The sequence below is a fragment of the Xiphophorus couchianus genome, chromosome 22 (genome assembly GCF_001444195.1).
Source record: "Xiphophorus couchianus chromosome 22, X_couchianus-1.0, whole genome shotgun sequence".
Classification (NCBI taxonomy): domain Eukaryota; kingdom Metazoa; phylum Chordata; class Actinopteri; order Cyprinodontiformes; family Poeciliidae; genus Xiphophorus; species Xiphophorus couchianus.
Genome location: NC_040249.1, coordinates 14,444,770 through 14,457,316, shown reverse-complemented (window position 1 = coordinate 14,457,316; position 12,547 = coordinate 14,444,770). Strand labels below are relative to the sequence as shown.

General features: G+C 37.8%; 1 protein-coding gene across 7 annotated transcripts in view; it reads right to left on the bottom strand.

Annotated features, from left to right (window-relative positions):
• Positions 1–12,547, bottom strand: part of adgrb3 (adhesion G protein-coupled receptor B3) — a 123,670-nt gene that overhangs the window by 14,660 nt on the left and 96,463 nt on the right. For all 7 annotated transcript variants that reach the window (XM_028006894.1, XM_028006896.1, XM_028006895.1 and 4 more), the window contains 4 exons: positions 10,775–10,901; positions 9,589–9,692; positions 9,311–9,413; positions 414–564 (listed from right to left, as the gene is read on the bottom strand). In XM_028006894.1, the coding sequence (XP_027862695.1) occupies positions 414–564; positions 9,311–9,413; positions 9,589–9,692; positions 10,775–10,901 (485 nt within the window). The remainder of the gene's footprint in view (positions 1–413; positions 565–9,310; positions 9,414–9,588; positions 9,693–10,774; positions 10,902–12,547) is intronic.

The window sequence follows — 12,547 nt, the reverse complement described above, 5'->3', positions numbered from 1 at the left end:
GTACTTTTTCTAAATTTTAGATGTTTAAACCCCAAACTGTATTCTGCTGCAATGTACTGTAAATGCCAGGCTCCCACCCTCTCTATCAGACATAAGGTCATTGCAACCTGCTACAGTACAGGAGATCTGCACCAACACTCCCCCACCCCGATCCCTTTTCACATACACATACACTCTCTGCTCAAGGCCGGTCTATTTATCCAGTCCTTTGAGAGCTTGACTGAAGCACAAAGGAATCACAACAAAGAGCCTGACAGAATGAAGATCCATCCGCCCTACAGAGACGACAAGAGCAGCACTCTGGAAAGACGCACAGTTTGCTGTGGAAAGACACCTCGCCGAAAGCTGCTGTAAGAAAACGGCAGCTATAAGAAGTGACATGAGGAGTTCGGTGAAATGAGCCTCTCACTCACCCCAGCCAAGACACAGGAAACGCTTCCGGATGAGCCTGGTGCGAACCTTCCCTGTCACCGCCATGTAGGACTGCCAGGCTTCCGTAAGGACCCAGCAGAAGGACGCGAGGAAGAAGAAGTGCAGGAAGGCAGTTGTCATGATGCACACACCCTGTTGATGGAAGAAAAAAAAAAACTGTCACAGAGATTTCTTTTAATCAGTGTGGGTTACCTTTAATCCACTATGCACACTTATATGCAGCTCTAATACTGCTGAAACACAAAATAGTTGATAGCTCTCAAATTTGTAAATATTCCTGCAAACTGCAGATACACAGCAGTTACATTAATGTTCCTTAATTTCTTGGAAGTCCTCTTTGATGAGCATGTGCAGTCATGTGGTAGATGTTGATTATGGCTTGCAGCTAATCAAAACTCAGAGTTTTTCAGAAAATTCTGTGGTCACATGGATGCATTGAAAAAACAAAACACCAAAAAAGTTACTTAACTAATAACCTTGTACTTTACAGCAAATAGACTAAATGCTTGGCTTTGGCTCCTTTTGCATGAATTACTGCATCTGTGCATAAAATATTACATACAGGTGGCCAGCATGTGTTAAGGAAACCCAGCTTGGTGTATCAGAGGTTTTCGGCTTCTCTGTATTATTTGGTCTGCTGTCTCTGGTGTTACTCTGAACAATACTCAATATTTTCCAGTTGGGGGTTTAGGTCGGAGAGTTTGATGGTCAGGCAAGCACACATATACTATGGCCACTAAAGCAGGTGTGGTTACTGTTGGCAGTGTCAGCAGGTGCCACAACCTGCTGGAAAATGAAGTCAGCATCACCAGCAAGCTTGTCCTCATGCTTGCTGGTGATGGCATGAAGCGCTCTCGGATTTACTGGTATACAGCTGGGCTGACGTTGGACTTGAGAAAGCACAGAGGACCAACACCAGTAATTGACATGGTTCCCCAAATCATCACTGTGGAATGTGGCTGTGGAAACCTCAAACTGGATTTCAAATGACATGGATTATGTGCTTCTTCCCTGTTTCTCCAGCTTCTAGGACCTTGATTTTCAAATAAAGTCCAACATTTACTTTCACTTGAAAAGAGAAATGTATTCCCCAGTCTCACAATCCAGTCCTTTTACTTCTAGGGAAACTTCAGCAAATGTTTCTGGTTCAAGAATGGCCTAACACAAGCAATGCAACATCTGCTACTCATATCCTTTATATATCTGTGAAGCGTGACTTGTGTTGACTCCCTCAAACTTTTAAATGGACCCCATAATCCTCTCAAAGCTGTGGATATCTCCTTTATCCTTCCACAACCTTATTTTTCCCTTACAACCAACTTGGATACATCAGACTCAGCTGTTTATTTAGAAATGACCTTAGAAATGATTTGTGTATTTTGTAAATATCTGTAGTTTTTAGGGTTCTCTTACTTTTCCACAAGCATTTCCATTTTGCCTTCATTTTTGTTTATAAAACAATTTTGCCCCAATTTTGGGATTGGGACATATTGGGATATTGGGTTTTCAGTGCACTGGAGTTACAATTTAAACAAATTTACAACCCACTAGAGACCACATTATTTATACATTAAAACAGTGAATTACTTTCGTACAATTTTTTTCTACCTTGGTTGAAACATTTTGTGCAACGAATGAAACTTGGCATCACTTTGAACTGCAAACACCATAGGTGCTGAAGGTAGTTCAGCTCAAGTCCCAGCCAGACAAGCTGACACAGAAAGCGATGGCATAGCATTCCTCTGCACTAACCCTCATTAGTATGCTGGGGATCCCACCTGGAGGCATGTGAGCCAAGGTCAAGTGTTTTACACAGACAGGAGGAGGGGGGAAAAAGCTACAACACTGCTTAAAAAGAAACAGAGTGCATATGTGATAGTGTAAGGCTTGACAACATTGCATCACTTTTCCATTTTTGCTCCACATGATCGTAAATGAGTATTTTAGAAATTGTGTCAATGCACATGGCTTTGTTGAGTATAATAGGTGTTTATGGGACAACGAAATGGAATCCCATTACTTTACAAAGAGAGCTAAGAAGCACATTCACATTCCAGACTGTCCACACCATAATGTGAGATCTACCATAAAGTTTGCATTCCTAAGACAAAAGCCATCCTAAATCCATGAATCCCCTGCAGTGATCACAGGGTTCACACAAGTCAATAATCCAGAGTTAGTTCATTCCTGGGAACGATATTCAAACACTTAAATAAATGCATGTATTAACTTTGAAGACTTCAACTTAAATCTTACAGAATATCAGAACTTGGATGTGCTGTGAATTTTAAAACTATCCAAACGTCTTAATTTTACTCTTACCGATGGCAAGTGAATAACTGTGAAATAAAAGTGTAAGGAAAAGTTTACAAATAATTTTTACAATGCTTTATAAAAAAGAATCAAGAAAGTGTGGTGCCCATCTGTTTGAAGTCTTCTTTATTACTTTGATAACCCCAAAATGAAACAACTGCTTTCAACTAACTGTAAGTTCTTGATGGGGAATAAAAGTTGTCTTTAATTTTACAACTTTTTTATGTTGGTTAATCAAATAAAATCCCCCCAAATGCATTAAAGGTTTGCGGTCATAAAATGACAAAACTATATTTTAGGGGGTATGACAGGTAACTTGCACAATAACATTAATCATTATGTAATTACAACTTTCATATTTGCCTATGTGAATTTACAAAGTACTCTACATCATACATGTATAAATATCAACACACCTTAGCAAGCACAGAATAATGTCTTTAAAATATTTTCAAATATTTAAGGACATGTAAATTCTGAGGCAAATACAAGAGATTTTTCTCTGTTTTATAAATATTTCATAAAAATTTCATTATGCTTTTGCATAATGAAATTCTTAACTATAGACACTACATATTGTTTAATAAGCTAGAAGAAACAAATAGCCTTTAACTGCAGTGAAGAATGTTAAGCAGACCTCAATCATGTCCAGGATGGACAACCTGGCTCAAATTTATGTTCTGATTTTAAGGTATCGAAGAAAAGTGAAACCATGTTCGCCATTCTGCCTCTCGGACTTTCCCCTAAAGCTAGCTCTGATGTGGCTGCTGCTCATGTGCTGTCCATGGTGCTGAAAATAGAGCCTGCCTTGTTACTTGGAAACAGGTCATTTGCAACTGTTATGTTTCACGGTTCACTTGGATGCCTATGCTATCGAGCCTCATTATTCTAGAACAATAAAACAGTTTTTTGTGGGTTTTTTTTTAGAAGGGAGAGAGAAATACAACATGGCCACATTTTGGTACAGACAGTCATACCAAAAAAGAGATATAAACCGATAGTTCACTTTGCCCTTTTGAAAGGCAAATGCTGGGAGATGTTGAGCACACTGTGTCGGTATCCATGGAAACAAAGGCACAGAGGAAGAGCCCATATTAAAACGTGGCAGGGCTGATAGACACAGAGGTGAGGGGAGACAGTGACGGGGTGTCTTCAGGCCAGCTCGATAATGGCAGTTTTAGATGAGGGGAGAAAATGTGAGGAATTTCTTTTCTGTGGCCTCAATAAACTCCAAAGGTTCAGCTAAGACCTTTCAATCTTTATCCTCTCCCAGATATTAAGAACTGAAACTATATTGTCAAGTGATCGAAAAAACAAAAAAACCCAAAAAATCTGGCAGTGATGGATTATAGTAGCAAATATGGACAGAGAGAAAGCAGTTCCTATGACACACAAATGTAGAAGGTGTAGTTAATTAAAATCATATTGTTGGATACTGCTAGTTAAAAGTACTCAGTGTATGCCAACTGTACTTCCAAAGGAGATGGAGAATTCTGTCCATAGTTTAGGTTTGCTAACATAGATATTAGTGTGTACTAGTCAAGAAATCTTAAAATCTTGAATAATTATCCAAATCTCATCCAACAATGGAAAGAGTACAACTGAGAAGACATTGCGGACCAACTTAACTGAAAACCCCACCAGGAGGATGATTAACCTGAGAAGGAGCCAAGAGTACCATGATGACCCTGGACATTTGGTCTTTTGATGGACTCTATTGACTGAGGTATATTTCTAATAATGACAGCTGCAATGAAATGCACATCTACAAAGTAGAAGCTGCATACATTTCTGAGCCACATTTTAAGAGTTCTGTTTGTAAAACTTTTGAAAGTCATGTGTCATTTTCATTCCAGTTCACATTTTCGCTATTTGCTACAGTGTGTTGGCCTATTACAAAGAATCATAAAGGTTAATTTTGTATGAATAATGACATAGTCATACACTTTCTTAATATGAATACAACCTATTTCAAAAATGTTTAATCACTCATTGGTTGAAATATGCACTTGAGGACTTACAGTATATATCACTGGTAAAAGAGTCAAACTTAACAGTTTATCAAAACAGGATATTTAATATACATGGCATCAAGGCATTCTAGATCTGCCACACATCTGTGGAAAGTCTGGCAGAGACTAGCATTATTTAAAATGCCTTATAACTATGAAAAAAAAACTCATGTGACTTTCTAATTCCAATTCCAATTTGCTCTGACTCAGTGTAGGTGGAAGAGGCTGGTTGTTATTTTGGCTGAAGCACCCTCCTTTGATGCTTTAAAGAATACCTGTTTGGGTGGTAAGCTTTTTCAAGAGCAGTTAACAAAAGGGTAGCGCTGGTGGAAAAGTGTTGTTAACATAAACAATGCTGACAGATATTTTTAAAAATATTATTTAGCATTACTACTGCTGATTATGAATCAACTTCTTCATTACATTGTTAAATGTGTGACACTCATAAGTCCTAAATATATTTAATTACTCATTTAAGTATGGCCAGAAGATTTCTGTTACATAACTATTACAGAGCAATTTGAGATGACTAAAATTTATGGAATTACAGAAATACTTTTAATCTTAAGCAAAACAGAAAAAAACAAGTATACTGTACATAGATTATTATTTATTATGGTTAAGGTAAAAAAAGATGATTATTTGATATTTTTAAATCTTATGTAAAACACTGTAAATATAATGCATTTTACCATCTTGCCTGCACTTATCAGGTAATGCAGGATTATATCCTTATAAACATATCTGTTTTTAAATATTTTTAAAACTTATAAAACCTTTAGTTTGACAACTCAAATCTTTAGTAAGATATTTGGACTAAAACATAATTTGCCACATTCTTGCAAAGTAAGAATTTCTCAATCCATCAGTTTATAAAGATAAGCTTCTCTTATCTTGTTCTTACTGGACTTTCGATGCCTGTTGTGTATATGCTCGTTAGAGTATTCAGTTTTATACAATCATCCTAATGCTGCTGGCTTGTTAAATCTGCTTCTTTCTGCTTCCTTCCCTTCCATAAAGCCAGATGAAGAGGGACGGCAGACAGCAGAACAGCGTAGAGACGCACACACAGGTGACTCACTGACTTCCTGCTCCCAGTGGACACCTCCACAGAGAAGAGATGATTTCTATTAGATGACGAGCAACTCTGAATTCACAAACAGAGGAGCCAATTATATGCACTTCTTACAGGAGATGGAGGAAAAACAAGTGAGGCAGTGTCAGGCACCATGGCAATTAAACCCACACAGGGACGGTGTTTTCTCCTCTTGCTGGCCCACCACTCAAACATGGGGCTCGACTCTACATCTGATCAAACAGATGAAATATTTTTCAAATATTTTTCCCCGCAGATTTTCAACGTGGAGCAAAGGTGGAAATGTTGGTAATTTCGATGCCCTGGAAGTTGTTCTTTTCCAACAGCACAAATGTGACTGAATAAATCTACCGTATTGTGCTCTTTTTCAACTTTAACTGGATCGTTTGGCTTCCAGCCAAAGAATTCAAGATTTCACAAGTCATCTAAAGGAGACAAAAAAGTAAACATTGGCACAAAATATTTACATGAGCTGAAAACTAGGAAATCCTAGTTCACATCCGGAACACAACATCCTTAAGGTGCAACGTGGTAGTGACAGTATAATGCTATGGGGATGATTTACTTCACCAAGGATGGAAATAAATACAAAACAATATAGGAAGAAAAGATGGTTAAAGCTCAAAAAGAGCCACAAATATGTAGCAAGACTTAAAAAAATGCTGTTTTCACACTCTTTCCAGACTTTAAAACTAACTGAGTTTATGCTTTTTTTTGAAGAAACATGGGCACAAACCCTTTTTTGCAAAGGCAATCACTTATCCCTTTGATATTTCATTGTTATTTTACTTATTGCTAATGCAAAAATGTTGAAGGTCAGCCCACTTTGAAGTGTGAAAGTTTCTTACTGAGTCTGTCTAAACCACTTCAAAATGACATCTTAAGTACGATAGTGGATTTTCTGAGAAGTGTGTCATCTCTTCGATTTTATAGACACACATCCTATTAGAGGCCTGCAGAGTGAGTGTTCCATGTTAAGCAATGTTTCTTATAATCAACAAAAGGTGGATGAATAGAGGCTTGATTAAACCTGACAAGGCTTCAAATCAGTTCAGCTTTATAAAAAATGTCCTGAGGCATTGTACATTCATGGAATAAGCTACTACTGTTTGTCAGCTATGCAAGGGCCAGTAAACAAGCAGATGAGCTCATGCAGTTTCTGATATTTTCTGACATTAAAATGATTGGCATGAAATGAGTCAGTTTTGTTTCAAATAACTGAACTGTGTCACATTTAATGTGCAGCATTTTGAGAAAAAAAAAAGTTTGATTAATCGTAGGATTTTTATGTTAACTTCTTATTTCAAATCATTTATTTATCAACCAATCAGCATTATGGTATTAAGTGGTGCAAGGGCACATGGATTTAACAAACACATGTGGATCCAAAGGAGACACTTAATATATCAAATCCTAATCATTACATTTTCAATCTTTCCCATATTGAAGTTGGACTCCAGCAGGGAAAGCGACCATCATTTAAGTGCAATGCATTTATGATCTGCATTGATGCAGATTGTTGTGGCTGACGTGTTAAAGCTTGCTGAGAGTTGTATAGTCATCATGATGATGGAAAAGGAGAAGAGTATAGAGGAAAATGTGTTTTAATCACAACTGAAACCATTATTGTAATACAAGTAAAATTGCATTGCATCCATAGTAAAAATACATGTAGCTATGTGACATTTTAAGCTCTAACTAAAATGCGTGTAACGTGTTTAAAATCTAAACTGACTGCACTGTAGTAAAATCCAAGTGATGAAAGGTTTACCATGCTAATGATGCAGTAGACTAAAAGACCCTCGATCCATGCAGAGAAAGTGTAAAATAATAAGTTTCAGAATTAAAAAAGGCCTTTTGCAAAAGGTACAAAGACACTGAGAAAACTGTTATACAATAAAATGCCAGTAGTTGGACAATGCATCTTTCTGTAGAGCTGCCAGATGACTGAGAAGGGCATCTGTGTGGGCAGTTTGTGAATTCAAACTAATTTTTTCTCCCCAAGCAATCTTTTACATCAGCCACTTGTTTACTGGCTGGTTATGACAATAGAGAAAGAAAGTGAGATATTTTAGTGGAAGACGTCTTCCACTTGCAGTTCTCTGGTTTTCTATCTAAAACCTACAGTGGTTTAAGCTGTAGTTATTGGTATGCCTGATGGCATGGTACTCTTTCTGTACTGCCTATAAAACATATGCTGCAGAACCTCTATCTGCTCATTTAAATAGGTTTAGACTGATCCTGAAATGTGAATCCTTGTGTGTGCAAGGTCTGATTGCAATAAAACCAGATTCAGAGTTATTCAACAGTCCCTAATGTCCATAAATGTACTCTTCTTTATGGATTCTCAGTTTTAATTGCCTTTAAATCGCCTCTTTCAGTAATAGATTGGACTAATAAAGTTCACCAGAGGGAAATAGGTTTAAGCCAATAACAGTCTTGTCAAGGCTTTAGAACACTTCCATTATTGTTGTCATTACAGGAAAATATTTGCATGAACAAAAAGCAATTTTCTAAAAATCTTTTTCTCCTAATCTGACAAAACACATTCAAAAGCAGCTATTGAATAAAAAAGGTGAATGAAACTGACACTTTCAAAGTGACTGGGAACTGCTAAGTACTACGAAGAAATCTTTAATACATGGTAAAAGAAAATAGTTTCATAACCATCTAGTGTTAGTGATGTACTTGATTTTTTTAACGTCTTTATTTGCCTTTGGAAATAAATAATGCCATGTCAGAATCTGTGACGCGTGGTTTTGTCCACTTGAGTTTAGATTTAAATAATTTCAGAACATGAAGAAAGCTCCATTGGTTAAGGCCACACGTTCTCATTATGCAGCTCCAGAGCCGCATGTTGCTCTTTAGGACCTCTGCTGTCCATCTTAATTACAGAGCAAAAACTGTATGGAAAGGAGCAATGTTTTTAATCATAAAGGCAATGGAAAAAGGTGGGTTTGACAGTTTTTCTGGATAGTTTTATGCAATCTCTGCATGGATTTTTTACTTTAGAAAAACACCAATACTGCAGTATTTCTTTTTCAGTCACTTTATGGTATCCCTCTCCAAACTATTCATATATATTATTAAGTAGGGTAAATGTTTTATTTCATTTCATATAAACATGGGAAGAATTTACAATAGTAGCATAAGTCTACAAAAGGAAGATAGTTCCTTGATAAATGTTTTTTTTTTTTTGCTAAAATCTAGAATAAAACTAAATTCTATTTCACAAAAGATGCTGTCTATTTTTTGTTTTAGCTAAATTTTATAGTTGCAAAGGCAAAAATGGCTTTTTAGAATTGAAAAGGTTGGCAACACTGATGTACTTTATAACCATATAATTGATGAAGTGTGCACTTCTGTTAACCATGACTGTAAAAGCAGAGATTCACAGCAAAACATGTCTATAAACACTTTCCAAACTGTTCCTGCTGTATCTGTATGTCAGACTTACCACATTGTGGGTTTGTGTTTGTCCAACAAGTATTAGTATGTTCGAGCAGACTATAGATAGGCAGAAATTCAGCAGGATAATGGATCGTTCAGATCGAATATATCTAAAAGAAAAAATACAAGAGAGAAAAACAAAACAGCTATTCTTGAGCACTTTTAAACTCTGTTTTACTCATAGAACATGAAATGTAGTAATACCACATCAAATATGTGACAAGAACTCAAATGCACCATCATATGATATGGCTAAAGCATATGTCTTTGGAGTGTTTAATTTACCTCCATAAGATGGCGTAGATGACCGCCAGTGTGATCAAGGCGAGGCAAGACAAACCACAGCCAACTATCAGTGTCACAGATGGGACCCCTGAGTACTCCATAGTCTGTTGAGTAGACAGAGACAAACCAGTTGGTGAGTGGCTGTATGCGTGGTCCATGCAGGACAGTAAATCTTTATTATCGCCTGAAGCAGAGAAGCAATCAAAACAACCACCAATCTGAAACCTAATCCACAGAGGGCCCTTTAATTAACTGGGCGGTTTGAGGTGTATGTGTGGGCTTTGGATGCATAGCACAAAAGAATGGTTTCTATTTCACAGTAGATAGTTGATCAATTTAAAAAGACAACAAAAACCCAATGAGTGGAAAAACAGTATTATTGTTTAATTCTGCAGGTCTGCATCTCAAATTTAGGGAACTGGAACCCAAACAGACAAATGTATAACAACACACAAACACATACATTCATACAAACATATACACATACATACATTCATACATACAGTATATATATCATAGATTTGCACACTGGAGACACTTCCACACCCTTTGTGCAAGGTGTTGTCCAATCAGGGGCTTGCGAACTAATCACAACCTGCAGCCATATATATGTATGTCCTTGGAGGTAGCACAAGTGCTGGTTATTTGCTATTTGTCTGTAAATGTTTCAGGCCTGCAGACAAAGTATGTAACATATTTTATTTGCCGTTGCAGTAACAGAATCAGATCTTATATCAAATGTTCCATGTCATCAGTGCTAGTTCCCTTATCTTTAAATTACAGGTTTCTGCTTCCACTGATGAGGGAAAAATCTTAGTAACACTTCACTTTTTAAAAAACTTATCCCTAAACAAATGTGACTGATGGAAATATAAGAACATGCCACACAAGTACTAGCATGTACACACACCCTCTCTCACATCCATGTTCCTACAGAAGACCATGCAAATCTGAGCAGAAATTAGAAAATATCCCCACACACTCGCCCTGCACAGCTCAATTACTATTTAAGGGGATTAGCACGCCAAAGATTCAATTTTCGCTTCTCACCATCTCTCTGGTTCTCTCTCTCTCTCTTTCTCTCTCCAACACACGCACGCACATACGCACGCACAAACACGCAGGGTTTCACCTTTACATTAGCCCATCAAACCCACACTGAATAACAAATCAATACGCTACTCACTATTCCTCTCGGTTGCTGAGCCAAAATGGCGAAGGTAGATACACGATCACACGAGCATTTTGTATGGGATGCATCTGTGAGCACCGTTTTGCATCCTTTCGCGGACCAGGCTCCCCAAGAATCGTTCCTGCAAGGAGGAGGCAAAGGCAATTAAAGATTTCTTCTTTCTTTTCCTTTCCCTTTTTCTTTCTTGTTTTTTTTTTTTTTTTTTTTTTTTTTTCCAGCGGTGGTGACACGACTACTTCACAGGACTCATTGGTATCTAGCTTCAGGTTTTTCAAAAGGCGAGATGAAACAAGAGTAGATCCGCAGAGATAGAGAGGGATAAGGGAAAAAGGAAAAAAAAAAGAGAGGCGAGCAGACAAGACACGGCTCGTTGTGCGGCTCCAAGCAACGTTTCAGCTGGAGCGGATAGAGAGAGGCAGAGATACGGAGGAGGAGGAGGGAGGAAGCGCGGAGCTGTCTAAGCAGACCGGTGCTGATTGATTCGCCATACGCGCATAAATACCAGCCGGCCTCCTGGTATCAAAACACCGTCAACCCCGCATAGCACTCAAGATGAAAACATTTACAATTACCTTGGATTTCCCTTCTTGTAGATTTTTTTTTCTGTAATCCAAACGGCTGATTTAGGTAACCCCTCTATTTTCCTATCGCGTTTTTTTTTTCTTCTTCCCTCAACTGTTTCAATTAGCAGCTTTTGGATGCTTCCTTGGGGGTGGGGGGTTCACCCTGGAAACGATGGACAGCATCAGATTGATACTCTGTTCCACACCGCCAGAGTAAGAGAAGGGGGGAGGGGTCCGTGCAAAAAAAAAAAAAAAATTCTCACACGATCTGCTTATTCTGTTTTAATTTACCGGTTGAGAGCAAGGGGGATATAGGAACTCTCATGACAGCTATTGCACACAAAAGTTGTCAAAAATCCACAGATAAATAAACCACAGCAAAAGTCGGACCACCCCGCAGAGACGGCGCAAGTGGTTGCAGCCAGTCCCCACTTTACAGCGCTGGAAAGAGAAATGAAAGGAGCGACTTGGTTTTAGTGATTTTGATACTTCAAGTAAAAAAAAAAAACATATGAGGAAACCTAACCTGTGGACAGAAAGGCTGGAAGCGAGTGGGCGTAAACAGGTGTCATTACTGCAACCTGATCACAAACACTTGTCAGGGGACCAGAAGGCAAACCCCAAACCATAACAAAATTAAACATGTTTTAAAGCTTAAATACAAAACACCATTTATTTTAGTCTGCTGATTTATTAACGGAAACAATATTACATAGATTCAAACGAACATATATACTAAGTGTCTATGTTTTTTCTCTCTCTACTGTAGTTACAGCCCTGCGCTATGAGGGATTGTTGCAAAGTCAACGACACAACGCAAGTGGTTGTTTACTGTCGCTACGTGCTGATCCAGGAGGAGTGCATGCCGCACGACAATGACTCGACGCAATCTGCTAGGATTCCTTTAGCAGAAACTTTTTAAGCCAATTTGGAACAATAAACTGAGCTTAATGCACTGTTTGATAGCATCGATTGAAACGTATGCCTGATTGAATTAATTGAATTGAAATGACTTTCTTGTAGAGTGCCTCAGAGAGCGTTTGTTAAGAGATGGCACTATGTAAACAGAACTGAAATTGAATAAAAATTCTGATCTAAGGTTACTGAAAACTTTAAATTCCTCTGGTGAGATATGCTTAATGTACTGCAGAAGACATTCATCTTAAATAACCCACTAATAAAGTGTAAGCTCTAAAGATTTATT